This window comes from Hibiscus syriacus, unplaced genomic scaffold, assembly GCF_006381635.1.
Source record: "Hibiscus syriacus cultivar Baekdansim isolate YM2019G1 unplaced genomic scaffold, ASM638163v2 tig00110562_pilon, whole genome shotgun sequence".
Classification (NCBI taxonomy): Eukaryota; Viridiplantae; Streptophyta; class Magnoliopsida; order Malvales; family Malvaceae; genus Hibiscus; species Hibiscus syriacus.
This window is the reverse complement of record NW_024062783.1, coordinates 428,792-451,985: the sequence shown is the minus strand read 5'-3', so window position 1 is coordinate 451,985 and position 23,194 is coordinate 428,792. Positions and strand designations below refer to the sequence as shown.

At 29.6% G+C, this 23,194-nt stretch overlaps 2 protein-coding genes and 1 pseudogene across 2 annotated transcripts; 2 read left to right on the top strand and 1 right to left on the bottom strand.

Annotated features, from left to right (window-relative positions):
* Positions 1-4,606: 4,606 nt before the first annotated feature.
* Positions 4,607-6,174, bottom strand: LOC120132412. The gene is made up of 2 exons (XM_039149175.1): positions 4,769-6,174; positions 4,607-4,732 (listed from the first exon to the last, which is right to left on the bottom strand). The coding sequence occupies exon 1, from the start codon at positions 6,081-6,083 to the stop codon at positions 4,827-4,829; it is 1,257 nt and encodes a 418-aa protein (XP_039005106.1). The 5' UTR covers positions 6,084-6,174; the 3' UTR covers positions 4,607-4,732; positions 4,769-4,826.
* A 9,091-nt stretch (positions 6,175-15,265) lies between these two features.
* Positions 15,266-18,025, top strand: LOC120132413 (inactive TPR repeat-containing thioredoxin TTL3-like). The gene is made up of 5 exons (XM_039149176.1): positions 15,266-16,286; positions 16,366-16,561; positions 16,655-16,827; positions 17,388-17,721; positions 17,822-18,025. Exons 1-5 carry the CDS (start codon positions 15,430-15,432, stop codon positions 17,951-17,953), a joined length of 1,692 nt encoding a protein of 563 aa, XP_039005107.1. The 5' UTR covers positions 15,266-15,429; the 3' UTR covers positions 17,954-18,025.
* A 1,603-nt stretch (positions 18,026-19,628) lies between these two features.
* Positions 19,629-23,174, top strand: LOC120132405 (annotated as a pseudogene).
* The last annotated feature ends 20 nt before the right edge of the window (positions 23,175-23,194 follow it).

Below are 23,194 nucleotides of genomic sequence, written 5' to 3'. Positions count from 1 at the left end.
GACAGTATGTGCCACTATGTGATTGGATTTTTGTTCTTATTATTTTTATTTAATTTAATAATTTTTCCATCCAATCAAATGGTTTCACGTGTCACCAATAGAATGAATATAAAATAAATTGAATCAATAAATGTTACCAGTGGAGTTTGAACCCAAGACATGAAGAGTGGAAGCAAACACCTCAACCACTGAGCTGCACCATTCAAATGACAAACTTCTCACATCATAATATATATAGTTAATGGTTATAAAAAGAAGGAAAATGACCTAATAAGAACTCCAACATTGAATAATTGAATAATACGATAATATGATATATATATACATACAAATATTATAATTGATTAATATGTGAATATATATTATTTATATTTTAAATTATTTTAATAAAAAATAAAAATAATTTTAATATATTATATTTGAAATATAATGAAGAGCTTCGTTAACTTAGAATTTTTCTGATAGTTGCGGACTTATCATAGTAAGCATTTTAATTTATGCATTAACTTGTTTATATCCTGATTAGAGTAAGAATTTTATATTTTATTAGTTATTCATTATATATTTGAAGAAAATTTTAGGGGAAACTTGATTTTATTGAATTAGTCTATTTTAATATATATTTGTTAAATAAGATTAGAATCTGACGTTATAATATTCTAAAATATAAGATAGAATACACTTCAGTTCAATAAAATTAGAACAATGAAGATAATTTATTAACTTAAAATATGTAAAATGATACACTTCAATTATAGTATATTAAATTCACTTTTATTTTAATTTTTTCATTAAATGTAATTTAAAATCAAAATAAAAATATTCATATATTAATCAATTATAATATTTGTTTATATATATTTATATTTTCATACTATTCAATTATTTCATGTTTGAGTCCTTATAAGATCGTTTATTACCATTAACTATATTATAAATTATATAGATTATGTTCTGTATACTAGACAAGTTTAGTGGTATAGCTTAGTGGTTAGGGCGATTAGTTTTTGGCTTGCGTCCGAGGTTCAAACCCTACCAACAGTGGTTATTGATTTAAATTATTTTTCATTCATTCAATCGTTAACACGTGGAACCATTAGATTGGATGAAAATTTTATTAAATAAAAAAATTTAAAAAATCTTATCACACATGACACATGTCACCATCGGATTGATGATTAAATTTATTGAATTAACTAAAAGCTAGGATCAAATTAATAGAATATGTAAGTAATAAGGACTAAATGTGTAACTATACAAAATTATTAACTACCACATTCAAATTTTATTAACCGCCACATCATCCCCTCTTTTAATATTTAATGACACGTGGTTTGTTTGACAATATTAATAGTTAGGTGACTCGATTGAAAAATTAAAAAATCGATGGTTAAAGTAAAATGTTAAATAGTTAGGTGGTCAATGATATAATTTATCTTATAAACTAATGTTTATGAATATTGTATTTTAATTAAATTGCATTCAGATTTTTAATTAATTTATAATTATAAGTTTAGTAATTTATAATTTAATAGGACTAATCATTAACGGTGTTCATATCAGCTTTATAAACGAAGCAACATCATCTTTATTTTAATATATAAAAACTTGTAAATGCTAAATTTAAATTTTAAACAATTTTAAAAATTATTTGTACGGGGACTTAGATTTTCCGTAAAAGATTAGAAAATGTTAAGAGTGTAAGAAGTTGGAGTGTATCAACTTTTCATATACGTAATCGATTTTTGAATTTAACTATGATCCTGATATAAGCGTAGAGCAAAATATTCATAGTCAGTCGTACTTGGTCCAAATGATCAATAACGTTTTTAACAATGTGACAAACTATTCAAAGACTTCACATTTGAACCACTGCCAAATAATTTCAACAATAATCAGTAATGAAATCATGATTTTGTGTTAGGAGGGATAAATTTATAAAATTTATTGAGACAAAAACATATTTTCAATACAAAAATATCTTTAATATATAGGAATTTAAAATCTTTAACCCCTCTAAATCCATCTTGGACAATAATCATCATTTATTACTTGTGTCAAAATCATGAATAATATTACTTGTCACAATTTTAACTAGTATATGATTGAAATAGCTGTTATGAATATTGTACACATATATAATTTTATCAATATACATGTTAATTTCAAATTTTGTGAGTATAAAAATGTTAAAATAGTTTGTTATTGGTAAAAAAATCTTAAACTAGGTATAAATTTAATATTTTTTAAAAGTCACTAATTTTATTAAAAGAACAAAATCTAAAATTATAATGAAGATTTATAACTATAAACGTAAAATAAACATATAATTATGACATTTTCTTATAACTATTAACATGAAAACTTGCAACTTAAGACCACACAAGGATCATACAAGAAAAATGTTAAAAACCTAACAAAAAAACTCGAACAACATATAGATATGAATATATATGATCAAATCAACAAACGAATCACAAAAAGAGACAAAGCTACTAAAATACCACAGACAAACCATAAATCAGAGTCAAGCGACGTGAAAAAACTATCCACGAACATAAATCGCGTATCCAAATCTAATTCGATGGTCCAGAGTATGAAAGATCAACATGATAACAAATAAGTATCATTTTGATCAGTTGCGACGATGTCAAATCCAACTCTGAGAAGAAAAATAAACTAACATAACGATCAAACAACTAAAAAATATCCCATAACTAATATACACGTATTTTACTAACGATTGATAATAATTCCAATCATTTTCACATATTCAATTGTTTAATGTTCATTAATCATTGCAAACTTTTAAATTTCAAATAAAATAAACTTAATATATTTCTCAACACTGACTAACAATTTATGTTTTGTCAATAAAAATCAGTGCATTAATTTTTTATAATAATTAACATTTTTAATTATAATTCCATAAAAGTATAATTATTAGACAAGAATTATGTTTTCATATCATTATTTTTGCTATCTAAACACACTCTAAATATCAAATTAATAAAAACAATCAATTAATCAATCAATCAATTGATGACGATTATGATGTTAATCATATGTTTCTAAAAGATTCAAAAAGAAATTTGAATTCAACAGGCACTTGTCATCCTTCAAAATTTAAACAATTAGTGTGAAAGTTAGTATTATTGAAAGTTTAAAAAAAATCATATATCAATCAATAACATGAAAAAGATTACCAACTTTTTAGATATAATACCCTTTCACGCAATCATATTTTCCCAACACTTTGTGACAATGATGAACAGTTTTCTCATTTACTTGCTCTCTTTTATTTGGGGATTTGCATGTCTCCAAAATATTGTAATCCCTTGGCGGGAAACTATGTCTTTTTATTTGCGTCATTTCAAATTCTTCATTATATCTTTATTTTTTTACGTAATTGTATTCTATTTAAAACCGTCTAATGTGCTATTTCTTTTTTTAAATATATATGGAATGTATCTTGATTTATCGATGGGAGTACGAATAGAGTAAAATAGGTTGAGAGAGTTTATTTTTTGTTTTTGCAATATCTGATTTTGATTAATTGGTCAATAGATCGGATATCAATTGTTAATTAAAAAATTAAATAAATACTATCTTATAATCACTTTATACTATTTAAAAAAACTTAATAATAATCAACTAGATTAGTTTAAGTGGTCAATAACTTGATATCGCTTAAATAAACATCGAGTTTGAGTTATTGTATAGACAAAAAAATTATGTTAGGAGACTCGTATATTAAAATTAAAATAGATGCACAATACAAATCGATTCGAATTAATTAAGAAAAATCTCGAAAAACAGTAATGACAACGAAAATAACTTTAATAGTAGTAATTATTTATGTTACTGTTGGTGTGATAAAAAATGTTAAATTTCAAAGATATTAATGAAACACAAACTGAAACGGAAGGAGATAATGTGAAATTGAAACTGATGTTGCGGCGAATATAAAGAATTCCCCAAATCTCGCCGCTGGTCACTCATAGGCATAATATAAATTAGTATTTTAAATAAAAATAAAATAATTTTTAGAATATTCTCTCTTTTTATTAAATTCAAGAGTTCATGCAGACAGAACCATTTCATCAGATTTCTTACCCCTAGGGCTTAATTTATTTTCGCTCTCTGCAAGTTCTTGTTTCAGATAACATAAAATAAAACCTAAATGATTTTACGAAGAGAAGGAGCACAGATTTTCATGGTTTCGTTATTCAATTTACATTCACATTCTGATCCTTAAAATATCCATCAATTCCAAACCCCAAATTCAAAATAAATATATATTCTTTTTGTCTCATTTCAAGGTTTCACCTTTTTAGTGTAGCTCAAAATTTTCTATTTTTAGACACTTTTCACTCTTAATTTTTATTTTTCATTTATTTTAAAATAAAACGAAAAGAGTGATAAAAAACATAATGCTAATTACTAAAACGATTACTTATAATTAATTTATTAATTCAAAAAAATGTATTAAACATAAAAATTCCTAAAACAAAACAGCAATTAAAAATAAAATAGCATGATGAAAACAATAATACCTTTGAGAAAATTAACGTGAAACCGAGAGACTATTATTTACACATCCATATAATTAAATTAAAAGGAGAGGGTTAAACCTTAGAGATAAAAAAATAACAAAATAGGGTTGAACTTTAACTATTTCATTGTTAATAATATGACAGAAAACAAGAAAGATTCCATCTCTTTCACGCATCATTGTGAAAAATATTCACCCTCATGTCCTTGATATTTTTTGTTCAGATTTTTCAGTTATGAAAGCTTCTTCTTTTTAATGAGATTAGATACTCCTAATCTGAAGAACATATCCATGATTCCACCATACCTTCACTTCTGGAACCCACATGTTCCAGCTCTTTATCAGCACGAAAATCCGGCGAAGACGACGACGACAAGTTGCTCGCTTTCCCATTCGAGACTCTCCGGTCGTCACCGTCGTAGCCGCCATTGATGGTCCTTAGTAGATTCTGATCACGTTCTTGTGAAGATACCATGTTTTGAAACCGCTCCTGGCTCAAACCGAACTCATTTAAACCACCCATTTTGAGAGTCGACTCAGTCGGTGGAATATCCATGTTTGAACCGGAAAACGGGTATTTTGTAGGGGTTTGAAGGAGAGATTGAAAGTTAAGAATTGGGTTTTGCATGTTGATGTTGAGTGGATTCTGAGGCTGCTTTAAATGGCCTAACTCGGTCGGTAGTTGGTAGTTAATGGGAGTTGAACAAGAACTATTGTTGTTAGTACTAGGATTAGAAACTATAGCGTCAGCCATTGATGAGCTAAGAAAAGGTGGAGGGTTGATTTTTTGAGCAAATGGTCTTAAAAGATAATGAGGAGCTGGTGAAGGGTCTAAATGGTTTGATCTCAAAGCGGAAGACAGTGGACCGAAGAGATCGAGTCTAGCTCTCGGAAAAGGTGAGGAGGGGAACGGTGGTGCGGGGATTCCGGTGAACTCTTGAACCATGGCTCGGAAATTGGTGGTATCTGTGGTCAGAACAGTCGTCGGTGCACGCCTGGAAGCTCTGGATCTCTTCTTTGGATTACGCGCCATGTTGCTCTTGTTGTTGGTTTGGCCGCCGTTTGTGGCGGAAGCCGAACTCTCTGGCCCCTGTTGAACCTGCTGCAACGATGGAAAAGTGGCTCCACTTTGTGGTTGTTGGTTGGTAAACAGCTGTTGAGTCGCCAGTGCCGCCGATGAGGAAGCCATGAACCCACTGAGACCTGTCCAATTGGGCTCAGATCTTAGATTTTTGGACCAAATCAAATCAAGTACCGAATTCGGATTCGCCGTTGTTGTTGTTGCTGTTGTCGGAAGTTGCAGTGATCGATGATCCAAGAGTGATAAAGGGTCGAACATGGTCGATGGAGAATGGCCCTGGTGGTGGTGTAGCACCGGTAATGGCGGCGGAGGCGGTGGTTGGTCACCCAAATGACCATGTCCAGGACCGATATGGCTCAAAAAAGCTGAGATTGACTCAACTCGTGAATCAAACTCTTCACTGCCACCACTTGAAGATTGCAAACTACCACTATTACCGGAATCCATGAAAAGAAAAAGGACGTAAAAGAAAAAGAACAAAGATTGTTTCGGACAAGAGATTATTCTGCTTACTTCACCGTACTCAAAGACTCATTTAAGAAAGAAAGAAAGAAAAAAACACAGAACACAAAGCCAAGCATGAGGTATTAATAAAACGATGGAAAGCGGGAAAAAAGAGAGATCTTCCGGAAGAAACGCTCTCTCAAAATTCAGCAGAAAGTAGCCATAAAAATGATGTCTTTAAAGCTGTAATCTTCAAAAGATGATAAAAAAAGCTCAGGGATTTATCAATGGCTGAAGAAGAAATGTAAAATCAAAGTTTAATCTTTTGGATTTTAGGCTTGAGGGTTAAGGAAGAGTACTCTTTTTTAAAGAAATATTTTGTGTTACATTAAAGAGATGTTTGGTTCAGCTAATCTGCTGCTTCTGGATTCACTAAAAAAAAGGATGATGGCGTGGGAATGACATTTGTGTGTGAGATATAGACAGTGATAAAATGATAGCAACTGGTCAAAGTATATCTGTGTTGTGGTTTTGATTATTATCCTGTTTCTTAAAACAAAATAAGAATTATATATATTTTCAATTATTACTGCTTTTTAATAAATTATTTTGTATTTTTAAAGTTTTATGTTTAATAGTTTTTAAAAATAAGTTTTATGGTCCGACTTAAATTTGAGACATTAAAGAGGACAATGAATTATTTTAAATATATATTTAATTTATATTTTCATATTAAAAAAGTTAAATTTGTACCCATATTTTTTTAACCATCCACATAGTGAGTTTCTAATAATCTAGCATATACGTAAAGTATGAGTTAGTTTTCAAAATCCATGAAATTATTATAAATTGATTAAATTTTTATAATGCTTAAACGGTTAGGTAACTTGGATTTAATGATAGGGGAAAAGTAAGAATAGTGTTTCTATCTATTTCTTTACTTAATATTTGGTATAACCAACTACTAAATAAAACATGAAAAATATTAAAAGTTTCTTAGCCACAGTATTTGACTAGGTCAGGGATTAATTTTCAAAGGAAAATAAATAAATAAGTAACCATAATATTAGGTTAGTAAATGGATTCAAATAAGGCATTAAAAATTATCATGTGTAAAATTTTATATATTACAAATTAATTATATATTAAATTTTTATATAAAATGTTGTATTGTAACCATAAAATATGGAAACTAAAATATGAAGAAAGATGGATAGATCAGGTGAACAACACACCTTTTGTTTGCTGTAACCATAAAAAAACAATATTATATTATCTTTTTTGAAGAGTATCTATTGGAATTTGAAGAAATGGTTAGGTGCCCCTAATTAATTTTTAAAAACAGAAGTGAATAGATGAAATACATAACTTATAAATATACTTTAAGTGAAAAAGGTTTTAAAAAATTAGCAGAATGTGTAGCTTAACAGAAATTATTTCATTGGGTTTGATACCATCTCAATTTTTAAAAGGGGAAGGAATAACATACATGATGAAAAAAAGAATATAATGTCTCATGACACAATTATTTAGTAAAGTGAGGAAAATAGGTTTTATGATTACTGAAAACCATTTGGAGATTCATATTCTCTAAATGCCGAGTTCATTTCCTCGTGATATGCAATACCTAAAATAGGTAGATAATTGAATGGAGTGAACTATAAAATTCAGTGAGGTCTTATGATGCAAAGATAAACAGGTGTGAGTTCCCTGGGTAACAAAATTAGCAAGCATGCTGATGGTATGCTTGAAGTGTAGGGGTTTTGGTAGCGTTTTGAAAAGATGAATATCACAAACCCTCATGTGTGTTCATTTCTTGCATATTAACATTAAATCTAGCATTTTGAATACTTTTTGTTTGATTTGAGAAGCTAAAGAGGAGGGAGAGCCCTCTCAAAATCAAGGGTAAATGAAAAAGGTATTGAAGGTGTAAAAAAGTTTCATCTTAGTGAAGGAAACCAAGGTGATACACATCTAACTTGATTTTACTTCATATATGTGTGTAATTTAGTTTCTTAAATGTTTAGTTTGGTTTGTTCACGGTGGCTTAGTATGCTTTGTGATGCTTGTTAATGACTAAAGGTGAAAACATTTATTTAAAATCATTTGAAGTTACTGTTGTGTTTTTGATGTGTAAGAAGGCTTAGGGTTAGGGGTTGAGATGTCTTAAAGGCATTTTCAAACTCAAGTTTTGTGTTTTTAAACCTCAGTTTCAAAACCGAGACTTCAATATCCCATAATTTAGTCTTAATTTTTGAAACCATAGCTCGAGTCTCGAAATCATCCTAACCCAGATTAAGTTATCTAATCCTCCTAGAATGTCTTTTTAGGCCTAGTTTAAATTATTAAGTGATAAAATAGTAAAAACTCGTAAATTTTAAAATTTATAAAATGACTAAAATCACTTAATAAATGGACTTGAAGCCCCTAAAATATTAATTACTAAGTCTCAAGACTTTGAAGCTTTAGAAATAATTAAAAGAAAAAGATATTAATATAAACATGTAATCATTATTAAAGTCTTAAATAAATTCTTAATATAGATGTTATTAAAAGTTATTTTAAAATGAATTTTTTATCTAAATAATAATCTTATGATTTAGTTAATTTTTTTTATTTTTAAAATGTCAAATTAGTAATATATTAGAAATAAATATTATTTTAGTTTATTAAAAATTTTCTTTTATTTAGTACACACACGTATATATTATAGATATAAATAAGTTAAAATAAATTTCAAATCTTAAATTTATATATTTTTTCATAATATATGCATGCATGATTATCTAATAGATATTCAAATGTGAAATATAAGTAAATGGTTACCTATAGTAATTAAAAAGGAGAAAAAAAGGAAAAGAAAAGAGGTTGGGCTATATTTCTTGCTATAGGTCCAACCCGGATATATGGTGGTCCATATGATTTGGGTTAAGACTAATAAGTTTTTACTTACTATTTAATAATGTTCTTAATTTTTATGAGCAAAATTTTTAATTAATTTAATAGAATAAATTTAATTCAAGAAATGCTTAGAACCATTTTGAAAAGTTAAAATGAAAATTTCAATAATAGATCCTTCTAAAGTTATTAGAAAAAAATAATGAATATTTTTATTTAATGTTAAACTTTATATGTTTATCACCTTTAAAATTCGAATACACGTTTTCTTTTTAAGAGTATAATGTATCTTATCAATATGTATAACACTTAATCAAATCCTTAACTTGATAAACTTAATTCTATAATATTAGATCTTCAACGATTTGCATTTGACACCTAATTATAATTGATTTTATTAATATTTTAGTTAAATAAACATATTTTTTTAAAAAAAAAACTCTTTGTATTTCTATATTTTTTGGTCTTGCTTAAAAATCAATATTTTCTTCTTCTTTTTAGCTTCTGTCTTTGAAGGATGGATCTTTGTACGTAGGAAATCATCAAATTTTTTCTTTACTTCAAGAAGTGGATCATTCCTAATATTTAAATAATTGATATTATTTTGCTTTGTTTCAACTTTTAAATAATGTCTATATAATTTTCTGGAATAAAATCAGATTACTATTTGTTGATTCAAATTTATCTTGCCTTAAGTTATTTTTCTAAAATAAAATAAAATAAATTTTGCATGGAAAAAATGGAATCTCATTAAAAATAAAATTTGGGAATTATTGGCAAATTTTATACAATGTATTTTTAAAAGTGCACACATGAAAAGTATACGTACAATTATTTTCCAAGCAACTACGAACAGCAGTGATTCTCCAAAATATATTCCCCATATCAGAATTTATTTCACTGCTAAAAATAATTATTGTTTTTGTTTTCTTCCTTTTCTTGGGTGCTTCCTCTATGTTTTTTCTTCTTCATTAATTTAAGAATAATTATTGAGCTAATCGATCACAAGTTAAGTAGTAGGCAACTTAATTCGTTGTTCATTAAGTTTGATAAGGTTTTGCTCGACTCGTGCTCGTTAAAAAAATTAGTTCATCAACTTGACTCGTTGCTCGTTAAAAAGATTAGTTCATCAACTTGACTCGTTGCTCGTTAAACTCACCAAAATTTTTTCCTTATTTTTCTAATATATTAAAATCTAATAATACTACATAGAGCTTAATATAAATATAAATTAATAAATTTAAAAAAATAAAAAATAGCGTGTGAAGCAATTCAAAGTCTAAATTCTAAAATAACAACCCACAAGTATACAAAATTAACATATTACAATCAAAGTGACATATTATAACCATTCTTGAAAGAAAAAAAAATTAACAATACATAATCAATCGATCCTAAAAATAAGACAATCGACGTCCTAAAAAAATATTGAAAAAATTAGCGAGCTACTCGCGAACTTATCGAGTCGAGTCAGACCTTACTCTACTAAACTCGTTAAGATATCAAATCAAATTTGAACTCAGGTCAAATAAACTCAAATCGAACTCAAGCTACTCACAAATTGTTCAACTCGATTAACACCCCTGTTTATCACCCAAATATTTCTATAATGACATTATTTAAAAAGCTAGTCCAATGCATTTGTGACAATTCTCTTTTTTTAACCTAGGTTTTCTCTTAATTTTTTTTGTTGTCTTCCTTTTTCTCTTTGATATTTGTTTAATCGACAACGACAACAATCTTAATATTCATTGTTGACCACAAATGATTATTAGTTTTCTTGTTTTTTTATATCATGTTCTTTGTTTTTTTTCTTTCTTTCTTTATTGAGTTTCTTTTTTTTCAATTCTGAATAAGAATATTTGTTCATTTGACATGTTTTTCTTTGCTTTTGTTACATTCGTTTTCTATGCTCTAGTGGCATATCCTTATGACTTTTGTAAGTTTTTCACATATTTTTGCGAACGTTTCGTTACTCGCACAAAGACTCACGATATTTGTTTTCTAATTGGTTTGTCTATAGACATGTATAATCATATCTCCACTTTAGTAAAAGGTTATTTGTCGATAAAATTAAAATTGTGTGGTGAAACAACTTGTCAGCTTGGTTCGCTCACCACTCTTTTATCACTTCGTAAAGTGCCTCATTTGACAGATACAAAGAGTTTTTTTATGAAAGTTACTTAATTCTTTTTATATTTGTTATAATTCTCAATGAAATATTTTATTTTTCATTGTGTCTATAGGTTTAATATTTTTTATTTTTGTATGTGCTTTTTTGTGATTATTGCCCTTATATTTCTCTCTACGCTTGGAAGCATTATAATTTTGATTTATTCTATTATTTTTATTAATAAAATATAGTCGCCATTGTTAAAATAAACTATTCCAATGCTAACTTATCACCCTAACAACTCTATATATCTTAAATAAAAATAATAATATTTATGATTTTTGAATATTTAAATTAAAAGAAATTATCTTTAAATATAACTGAGCTTATAAACTTTTAAAATATTACAGAAACAATAATACTAATAAAATTAAAGTTCCGTTGATAAATTAAAATATGCATTTTAAAAATAATATATGTTTTATCTTATTATTATTGTTGGGACCAAAGAGGCAAGACCACTCAAATTTGAAAATGTATTTGTTGGCTATGAGCTGGCAGATTGATCATTGGATTTGATACGGAAATGGCCAACAACCAAGCATTGGAATCCCAAACCTATTTACCATAAACTCCTCTTGCTCCAATTTGTTACTTTATCAAATTTGACATCAATTGCAATATGTTTCAACATTCATATTTTCCAGTTTCTCTTTAGATTTGATTTTTTTTTAATGTCCATTCGGTTTTGTTAGACAGTTCCAATTCCCAAAATCCCAAATTTCACCTAACATCCCAAAGATCCCTATCATATTTGAACACTTATTTTTTTCTTCCTTTGCAAAAAAATAAATAATATTTAAATTTTATTTTAAATAGTCGGAGATGACTATAAAATAACATTTTTTTAATTTTTTATTATTATTAATATATATATATATATATTACGATATAATTACTTAAACTCAAAATTAAGAAAAACAATATTCACTTATATCATGAATCTGAAAAACAAATAAAACAATAACCACATCATATTTTTATAAAACACGATTATTCAAGGATGTAATATGAAGACATAAGTGTGTGCAATCAGAAATTCAAATATAAAAATTCAACAAAGTCAAACAATATCCAAGTCTAACAAGAAAGTTGTCTAAGCGGTCCTAATAATTGTATTTTATGGATACTTTATAGAAAGACTAAAACATAATATAAAAATATAAAATAAAATACTTACAGTATAAAAATAAATTTGAAAGATACGATTATATTAAAATTAATAAAATATAAGTCATTAATTTGTTAAGATATATTTAAAATAAATTATTTTACATATAAAATAGAACATTCGGAAACGATATGAAATGTTTGAATCATGGGGGTTTGATTAATTAAGAAGTGATTGTGCAACAGATCCAAGATTCTGAAACAATTGAGCAGTCCGTCCAATTTGACCTTCTCTGGCCAAGTTTCAATTTTGCTATTTTTTTTGTTTGGTTCTTGAGTTTTCTTTACATAAAATATATTTTTATATTTTTATTAAAAAAAATATTATGTGATATATTAGAAATACATCTAGAATATCGCATGGAATATTATATATGTTAAACTCAAATTTTTTTTTGTAAAAGCCTTTAAAAGTGTAAAAGTATGTTTTCAATTTTTTCTTTTAATTTTTAATTTTTAAAATGAAGAATAATTTGATGCATTGTAAAAGAAAAAAATATCAAACAGTGGTATAATTATGACAAACGCCCTAATAAATTTAAGAACTGCAATGGTTATAAGAAACACCATATTTATTGGTAATTTATTTTCGTTTTCTCTAAAATTTTATAAATTCATTTTATCTTAAAATTTTATAAATTTATCTTCTAATAAAAATATTTATGTCCATTCATCCGAATATTTACCGAGAATGTAATTGAACAAGACACACGAACACGATGGCTAAGTTGGTGTCTCTTAGTTGAAGTGAGCTGAAATTCATGGTAAAAGCCCAAAAGCAATAGACTTTTAATATAAAACACATAAGCTAAGTGGAAGCCGAGGTATCCACAGCAAAAGCCCGTTAATTGATGGAACCGACTGCGAGGAGAATTGCTTATGAAATGACCTAAGCTTAAGCTTTGCTTTTATGGCCCATAGATGGGCTTTGAACGAGTGGATGTGTGGGTCTTGTTACATAAATTAACCCATTTAAGCCATTACTAATAAAATTATCAATAACTAAATTTTCTCACATTTACCATTTACACAAATAAAAACATTTGTTTATAAACATATATTTATTAGAATTATTTAAAAAAATGATTATATATTAATATTTGGTATAGCCATTCATATTTGATCTATAAATTGATTAATCTGAATCAGGTAATGCAGACGCACAATATAAGGATGATTCTCTCAACCTAATTTACTTTATTCGTAAACAAATGAATTTAAACCTCTGGTATTGATTAAAGGATCTATTGTCTCGTCCCACTACACAAATTGATTGTAGGTAATGATTATATATATGATAATCAATTGTGTAAAATTTAGACTCCACAAATATACTTATTTGAATATCATCTACTATATTTAGATGACCATAAACTCTAAACTTTAAACCATAAATAAGATAAATAACACCAACACAACTTTGATTGTGAAATATTTTTTCATCGTTAGTGTATGAGATAATAATCTAGTAATTATTAGTATAGTGATAAAAAAAATCCCTGAATCTATTAATATTGTGTTTGATTTTCAAATAGGTATAATGTCAAAAAATGTCTCTATATATAACAAATCAGTTACTTCATATGTGATTGAATTCGGAATCTAATTTAGTTGTTTTATACAACTAAGATGATACCTAATTGGCAAGTTCCTTTTAATTATTTTTTTATTAAAAGAAACAATATAAATGTCTTATATATAAGTGCATTCAAGTAAAAAAATAATAAGAAAACTCTTAAAAAGAATACAAGGGAATCAATTTATCACCTTCCGGGATTCCTTTTGAATTTGATATCTTTAAACACATTAGTCTATTTTCCTTCTTTATCATTGATCAAAGATGTATATTTTTAACCTAATAAAAATAAGGGTAAAAATACACAAATGGTCCCCTAACTATAAAGTATTGTTTTGTTAAGTCCCCATCTTCTAAAAGTTACAAAATGATCCTCTAAATATAGGGAATTGATTTGTTGAGTTCCTCAACTATTAAAAATAACAAAATGGTCACCCGACTATTCATATTTTCCAAACTCATTATTTTTCATTAAAAAATTGATGGTCATATGAGCTGGACATTAACTTATTGACTGATATATAATAAAATCTAATTCTAGAACCATTTGAATTGTATAGTTATTTGAAATTTTAAGATCAGATTTTGTCATATCACAACCAACAGGTTAACGTTCAACTCATGTTCCTGTCAAATTTTTAACAAAAAAGGACGAGTTTAAAACATATCAATAGTCGGGTGATCATTTTGTAACTTTTAATAGTCGAGAGACTAAAAAAAGTAAAGTCCTATTGTCGGGGACTACTTTATAACTTTAATAGTCGGATGACTCAACAAAACAATACCTATAATTATAATTGGAGGATCATTTGTGTACTTTACTCTAAAAATAAAAAATTCATTTTATTCCTTTAAAGAGAATAATCCCAAAACAATAATGTGTAAAAACGTGAATATATTTCTTAATAAAGTGGATATATAAATAGAAAATGTGATTATCTTTTATATTAGATTTATAAACTAAAAAATTTCGCCCACAAAAAAAAATATGATTTTCATTTTTTTATATAAATAAAAAACCCAACCAACCCTTGACTGTGAATGTGAGGCTAAAGACGTGCCTTCGTCTCTTTGATTTCTCTAATATTTTGTTCATGAATTAGTCTATCTATGCTGGCTTTTACGACATCTTAATTGAAAAAATCCCAAATAGTGAAGGGTAAACCTCCAGCAAAAATTTCAATTTTTTTTCTAAAATTTTAGAGATCCTCGTTTAATCATGGACCGTGTCTCAAGCTTTCATATAAACTTCAACGTACAAGAAACTAATAACAAAAACCAAAATTTAATTTTTTTTGATAAAAATTGGAATTTTCATTCAAAACAACTGTGAATCATTATTCTCTGTTCTTTCTTTTTCCTAATCTTTATCACTTTGCTTCGTACCATTTTTTTAACCAAAAGTTAGGGAAAATCAACATGATTTCTCTCCCGTGTATTTTGTTTACATTTCATGTTGACAAACACCCACGTTTTGGTTACTTAATTGCTTGAAAAATCCACCATTTTTGTTTGTAAAGGAGGAAAAAAAAATGGCGGAGTATTCGCCGGTGAAGAGATCCGGTTGTGGGATATTCAGTGCAGTGTTTGGGAAGCATGGTTTGTGGCCTAGAAGATCAACTTCAACAGGTTCATTACATATTATAAAGGAAGACAACAAAAACAACGTCGACACATCGAACACATACACAGAGCGCCGGCGAAGCGGATCCAATGAGGCGGCGTTCTTCGGACCCGAAAATCAGCCACAAAAACCCATCACAAAACTGACTCCGAAGGTGGCCACGGCGGTGTACCAGGTCCGGAAGCCTGTGGAAAAACCGACAAGAACAACGACCACAGCTACCCAAGGACACGGCATCGTCAATGGTAACATCAATCGAAAAGTGCCTAAAGAATCCATTAGTTTATCCGGCGAGCTCGAGAGCATGATCGCCGATCATCAAAAAACAAGAGGAATGATTTATGGAAATTTTGGCAATTTGAGACAACCTGGTGGAGCAGGAGGGAACAGTACCAATGCAAAAGACGATGTTTGGAAACCTAATGGGAAATACCCCAACACCGTGATGGGAAACGTGGTGAAGAAGCCGGTTGAAGATAAGAAATCGGCTTCACTATGTCGAGCTCTTTCGACGAGAATGGATCCCGAGACGTTGAAATTCATGGGCAATGAAGATTACAAGAACGGGAATTTTGCAGAGGCTTTAGCTTTGTACGATGCAGCCATTGCCATTGATCCCAACAAAGCTGCATATCGAAGCAACAAAAGTGCAGCTTTAGCAGCTTTAGGAAGGCTCGTGGAGGCAGTTTTCGAGTGCAGCGAAGCCATTAGTACCGATCCTCATTATCACAGAGCTCACCATCGTTTAGCTAACTTATATCTCAGGTTTTCATCAATATTCAACTCAGTTTTCATCAATATTCAAATCAATATTATATATATATGATTATATGGAATTGTATAGGTTAGGGGATGTGGAGAAGTCTATATATCACTACCAGCATGCAGGTCTTGAAGCTGATAAAGACGACATTGCTAAAGCTAGAAATGTTCAGACACATTTGAACAAATGTACTGAAGCTAAAAGGAGAAGGGATTGGAATAGTCTGCTAAAAGAAACAGATTCAGCCATTAATGGTGGTGCAGATTCAGCTCCACAGGTACGTAAATTTCATCAGAATTTAGTAATATTATGATCTGCTGTATAAAAACATTAAAAAAAAAAATCTTTGGGTTTTCTTTGTTTGGTTAAGATATTTGCATTGAAAGCTGAGTCCCTGTTGAAGCTGCATAGACACCAAGATGCCGATGAAACATTATTGGGAGGTCCGAATTTTGACGTCGATGACTTGAATAAATACTATGGTCCTGTTGGTAACGCCAATTTGCTGGTTGTCCGAGCTCAGGTGGATATGGCCGCTGGCAGGTTGGTGTTTTTCTTGAATTTAGCATTTTTTTTTAATAAAAGATAGTAAAAGATATTTTGGTATCGATATAAATAATTATAAGATAATATATATTTAAATTTTCTTAATTAATTTATAATACATACATTTTATAGATATAATTGTTTGATCACATTTACTTCATAGAGAATAATATTCTCTTTCATACGAGATAAAATGATAAGGAAAAGTGGGAGTTTGTGATCCTAAGCTTAATTAATGTTGAAATACAACTCAAAAGTATAACTTTTGTTTGAAAAAGTGGAAACAGAAAGAGGGGTAAAGGACATTAGAGGTGGCAAAATTTAATCTATACCTACTCAACGGAGCTAAATTTGCACGAAAAATGATTTGGTTTTGGGTTAATTGTTCTGCATGCTATGACAAGGCACCAACTTCCCCACTTCTCTCTTTTAAAATAATTCTTTGTTCTTTTTCTTTGAGTTGAACTTTGTCCTTGTTTTTGCTTTGGGTACATAAAATGGACCTTCAAATAATATTATTAAGCAAATAATAATGTTTTTTTTATGATGGTTTGAAGATTTGATGAAGCATTGGATGCGATTCAACAAGCCGTCAAGCTTGACCCAAACAACAAAGAAGCGAGTTCGGTAATGAGAAAGGCGAGGGCAGTGGTGGCGGCTCGATCCAGCGGCAACGAGCATTTCAAGGCATCGAAATTCTCGGAAGCATGCGCTGCATACGTGGAAGGGCTGGAGCATGACCCCCACAACTCGATCTTGTTGTGCAATCGAGCCGCTTGTTGGTCGAAGCTCGGTCATTTCGAAAAGGCAGTAGACGACTGCACTCATGCCCTCAACCTGCGCGCTGGCTACACCAAGGCTAGACTACGACGAGCGGATTGTAATACCAAGGTCAGACTCTTAACATCTCGCAACACATTTTTTCTATGATTAATCGTTTACGTAATTCATGCAGTATCGAAATACTTGTTGCTTATAAAATATGTAACAGTTGAAGAAATGGGAGGCTTCAATACAAGACTACAATATCTTGCTGAAAGAAACACCGGACAACGAGGAGGTGAAAAGGGGATTGTTGGAAGCTCAAATGCAGCTCAAGAAACAACATGGTGAACTTGTATGAAGACAAGAATGTCGAGTACGAGGAGAGAGGAACATCAAAGACATGGAGAAAAAGAAAGCTTAAAGGCATATAAACAAAGGGACAAAGCGAGCTAATGTTAAGGTTAAAAAAGGTTATTGTGGATTTCACTTTTCAGCGTGACAATAAAAAATTGAAAGTAGAAGAATTAAGATCTCATAGTCATCATGGTGGTTATTCATTTTCTCTCCAAATTTTTTTCTTCGTTCTGTTTCTCTATAATCATATAATTTACTTGTTCTATATTTTTTTTATTTGAAGGATTACAATTAGCATTACGAATAAATGCCCAAGATTTTTTTTTATAAAAAGCTTAAGTGTGAGTATTGCGAATAGATAACATTAACAAATCCAGTGGTTTACTTAATACCCAAGATAAAATTACAATGTGCTTGATGTCATTTTTTTTACAATGTGCAATCCTCTTTCAATCTCAGCACATTCTACAACAACAAATAAAATTATTTAGCTTAATGTAAAAATATTTAAATTATATATATATTTTCATTTAGGTACTTAATTTTTTTTATCAATATAAGAGTTTAACACTTTTAACATAATCATTTTTGTGTTTGGCCCATCACGACCAATAAAAAATATGTTATCTAATACATGTCGCATTTATATTTTCTTTGATCTTTTTAAAAATCTCACATATACTATTACTTAAAAAAAATATAAATTTCGTTAAAATCTAAAAAAATCAAATCCTTAAAATTTCTAATTTCAATTCCTTATTATTGTGGCCTACCATCGTCGACCAGCCACTACCAACAGTGCAAATGAACATGGAGGAAACATGGTTGTTGTTTCCACCCAAAAGTTCATCGTTGAATTTATCATTTAAGGGGCTGCCAACAACGACAAGAGTGATGATCGATCGTTACATGGACGACGACGAATAGATGACCAAAGGTGATTGTCGAGAGAAGTAAATAAGGGTTTTAAGAATTTGAGTATTTTAGATTTTAAAAAATAAGATTTTTTTTTTCAAAATAATAATTTAAAGTGTTTGATCTATCACAACTATTAAAAAGATGTTATTTGATATGTATTGTGTTTATACTTTTTGGAATTTTATTTAAAAAAACACTTAAAATAATAACAGAAACAATATTAAATATATATTGACTAAAAAAGTATTTATTTAGATGAAAAAAGAGTTAACATTTATGTAATTTTTTATATTAAGTTAATTTATTTTAACATCTATCGATAATATTAGTATAAAAGTTTGACTAGTTTTTCTTTGAAAAAAATTACTAATTTTTATGTTACAAGTTGAACCACATCAAATCAATGGAAGTATAATATTATTATTTCTTTTAAAAAATATATTAATGTTGTTTGAAGAAGGTTTTTAAATATTTTTTATTAATTATAATTAAATTTTATAATTGTTGATATCATACTAATATCAAGTTATGATTTAATTTAATATCAGGAATTAACTAAACACCCACCAGTCACAAAACCTCCCACATCATGACTTTATCCATTCACCCCAAGTACCCGCGACAAAAAACAGTTTTTATTCCATCCAATCAAAACACGACACGTCACCATAGTTTTTATGTTTAAGTTATTCACTCCCCTCCTCTTCTTCACTATCGTATCCGTACTCCAAGTAAAGAAGACAAACCACCGTTCAAAATCCCCCTCACCCATTGTTTTTTTAAAAGAAAATAGACCCAAATCAGGCAGCAGAGGCTGAACCACACCCATCCATCACCGCCGTGAACCGCCGTATACAGCGGCTATCCCTTCACCTGACCCCACTTCCACCTTTCCAACCTTCACCCCAACTCAACATGCTAACATGCGCCAAGTCGGCCAATAAACTCGAGGTTGACAAAGCCTCTCTGAAGAGCTACATGAGAGGGGAAAACAGGGAAATACAAGAGAAAATCATTGAGTTTTTTGATTCAAGGCCCGATTTGCAAACCCCGGCGGGGATTTCGATGAAGGAACACCGGGAGCTTTGTATGAGACAGCTTGTTGCTTTGGTTAGAGAAGCAAAGATCAAACCTTTTAGATACGTTGTTGACGATCCCGCTAAGTATTTTGCCATTACTGAAGCTGTTGGGAGTATTGATGTATCTCTTGGGATCAAACTCGGCGTCCAGTTTAGGTAAATTATTACTCTCTTTTCAACCTCTTTTGGTATTAAAGATTCAATCTTGGTTGCTTTTTGTTGAATTTTAAAGTTTTGGAATTTGGGTAGTAAAGCTTTTGGGGATCAAATTTGGTGTCCATTTTAAGTAATTTCAAGCTCTTTTGGTTGAATTTTAAGTTTTGGAAACTGGGTTTATGTATGAACAATAACATGATGTTAGTAAGTTGACTTTGAATGGTTAAATTATGCGGTTTTTGGGGAGGTTCAGTGCTGAACTAAGGAACTAAAAAGCATAGGGATAAGTATTTTTGATGGAATCGACAATGTGGATTCCTGGGTGTCTCTCCATGACAGAACTGCATCATGGTAAGTTCTCTGTTTCCGGGACTTGAACGAACGTAGACATGTCTGCTTTCAAACCGCGTGTTTATTTTGATTGTCGGTTGCAAATAAGATAGTAATGAATATAATCAGTGTCAAATTGCGATACCTATCGAACAAAAGTCCAAAATCATTGTCAATGGTGCTGTCGTATTTTATTTATCTTTAAAGGAACACTTTTGCTTACGTAAGAAACATTATTATATTTCTTATTATATATCATTTAAAGATGATTATATTTCGGGTGGATCGGAGTTCAACGGATATATATGATGTCGATACTATATGAACACTGAACTGACAATTTTTGGATTTTTAAAAGGATCAAATGTTCAAAGTCTTCAAACAACTACAACGTTTGATCCAATTACAGATGAGTTCATCATCAACACGCCGAATGATGGAGCAATCAAATGGTGGATCGGCAATGCTGCGGTTCACGGCAAGTTTGGACGGTTTTTGCTAGGCTCATATTACAAACTCAGGACTCTAAAAAGGTTTCCGACATGGGAGTCCATGCCTTCATTGTTCCGATACGGTATTTAGAAACTCACCAGACACTTACTGGAATCGAGATCCAAGATTACGGCCACAAAATCGGCTTGAATGGGGTCGATAATGGTGCACCGCGATTCCGTTCAGTTAGAATCCCCCGAGATAATCTTCTTAACCGATCGGTGATGTTTCTCGAGATGGAAAATATACAAGTAACAAACGTTTCGCTGCTATGCTATGTGAGCTTGTAGGTGGGAGGGTTGGCCTTGCATATTCTTCAGTTGGTTTCCTCAAGGTTTCGGTCACTATTGCGGTTCGGTACTCGTTACTATGCCTGCAATTCGGTCCTGCAGAACAGCCTGAAGTCAGCATTCTCGATTATCAATCGCAGCAGCACAAATATCTCTTAATTTATATTAAAAAGGCAATTAAAAAATCATTTTAGCCCAAAAGTCAAAATTACCCTTAATGAATCTTAATTTTTACCATCATGTCATCCTTTTATCTCCATTTTAATATCATTAAATAAATATAAAAATATAATTTATCAATGTCCATCTTGACCCTTCTAATTTTTCAAAAATTCAATTTAGTCACTAAATTTCACTATTCCATTTTAACATGAAAATTCCTCTAAATTCTAATAATTCACATCAAATTACACTAATTAAAAATATCAATATAATTTTGCTAACCTCAAACTTACTTCCTTCAAAATTTTGTAAGCTTCTGATTCGATCCGATTATCCAAATATTTTATCGGACTATATCACTTAATAAACTTTTATACCAATTTCAAATCAAAATTCTAAAGCCCACTTAATTATATTATTGGTCTGAAATAATTAATTACATACTAAAATATAATTTTTGAAAATTTATATTTTTAGTCCTAAATTTTTATAAATTTACACTTTGATCCCTAGACTTTTGAAACTACTTTTCAATCACAAGTCCAAAATTTGGAATATTACATTATCCCCCCCAAAAAAAACATTTGTAAACACGTCTTTATGCGTTGTAAGTTAGTCTGTATTGAAACTCGTATGAAAATTGATATAAAATGACTGTTCCTTATTCCCATATGTAATGGGGTAAGGGGGAGGTAATATAGTAGGTTGTCCCAACACCAAGTTGAGAGCAACTTTCGTAAAAAACCTCCGAATTATGAAATGCCCTCCGTGGAACTTGATCCCACGACCTCAAAGTTCAAAACTTTGTACTCTACCAACTGAGCTAGATGGCCATTTCGTATGAAAATTGATATCATATTCAAAAATTCACTCTTCACTTGTTAAAAAGCCTTTATCGAAAGGAATTAGAAGTTCACTATCATCGTAGTCTTCCACTAAGTTATCTTTCCGAGATTTCTCTAGTTGTTTTCTTTTTCACTTTTAAGTATTTCTTTTGTTTTGTAACTTATAGAATTCGACCTTAATATTGTTGTAGTTATTAGAATAATTAACGGAAAATAAAAAATTATCGAAAAAATAAATAACACCAACATTTACATGAAAAATTTCAAAGAGAAAAATCACAGAAAAAAGAGAAGAAATAAAGAAAACTTACACAGGAAGAAACCCTACTCTAACTAAAATTTTTCCCTTTATTTTGAATTAATACTGGTATCCGATCTATTGACCAAATAATTTAGATCGGGTCATACAGAGTGAGGGCGACCCTCCCAACCCAGTTTGCTACATTCACAAACGTCAGAGTTCGAACCTATGACTTAGTTCAAGGAATCTAATGTCTCATCCCACTAGATCAACTTGTTATTGTGATTCCCCCTTTATTAACATAAAGACTACACACTTTTACCATTGTTTTGATTGGAACTTCATGGTCTGATCCAAGAAGAAATTGGATAACAACTCTAATATATATATTTTCTGTATTCCTGGATTTCAATAGTTTTGGTGTTGCCACCAAGCCCATTTTCTTGAATTCTCTCTAAGAATCGAATTCAATCATGAGATATTTATCTTATCATATGAGGTCAAATAATCATAAGTTTCATCAATTGTTGTAGATTCATGACTATATAAAATTGTATATCTAAAGGTCAAATAAGAAGAGAGTAATGAACTAAGTTAAATTAATCCTAAATCATTTTTTATCATACTTAACCTTCATGATCTCTAAATTTGAAACATTTTTTTTTTGAAGATAATTAAGAAATCTAACAGTGACATACTTTTTGCCAAATGATGAGAATAAAGTCGATGCTC

Bases quoted from the DNA above. Each gene is read 5' to 3' on its own strand.
- LOC120132413 (XM_039149176.1), top strand. From the start codon at position 15,430: ATGGCGGAGTATTCGCCGGTGAAGAGATCCGGTTGTGGGATATTCAGT. The intron at 16,562-16,654 runs GTACGTAAATTT...TGTTTGGTTAAG, and splicing joins GTGCAGATTCAGCTCCACAG to ATATTTGCATTGAAAGCTGA. The intron at 17,722-17,821 runs GTCAGACTCTTA...AATATGTAACAG, and splicing joins GAGCGGATTGTAATACCAAG to TTGAAGAAATGGGAGGCTTC.
- LOC120132412 (XM_039149175.1), bottom strand. From the start codon at position 6,083: ATGGATTCCGGTAATAGTGGTAGTTTGCAATCTTCAAGTGGTGGCAGT.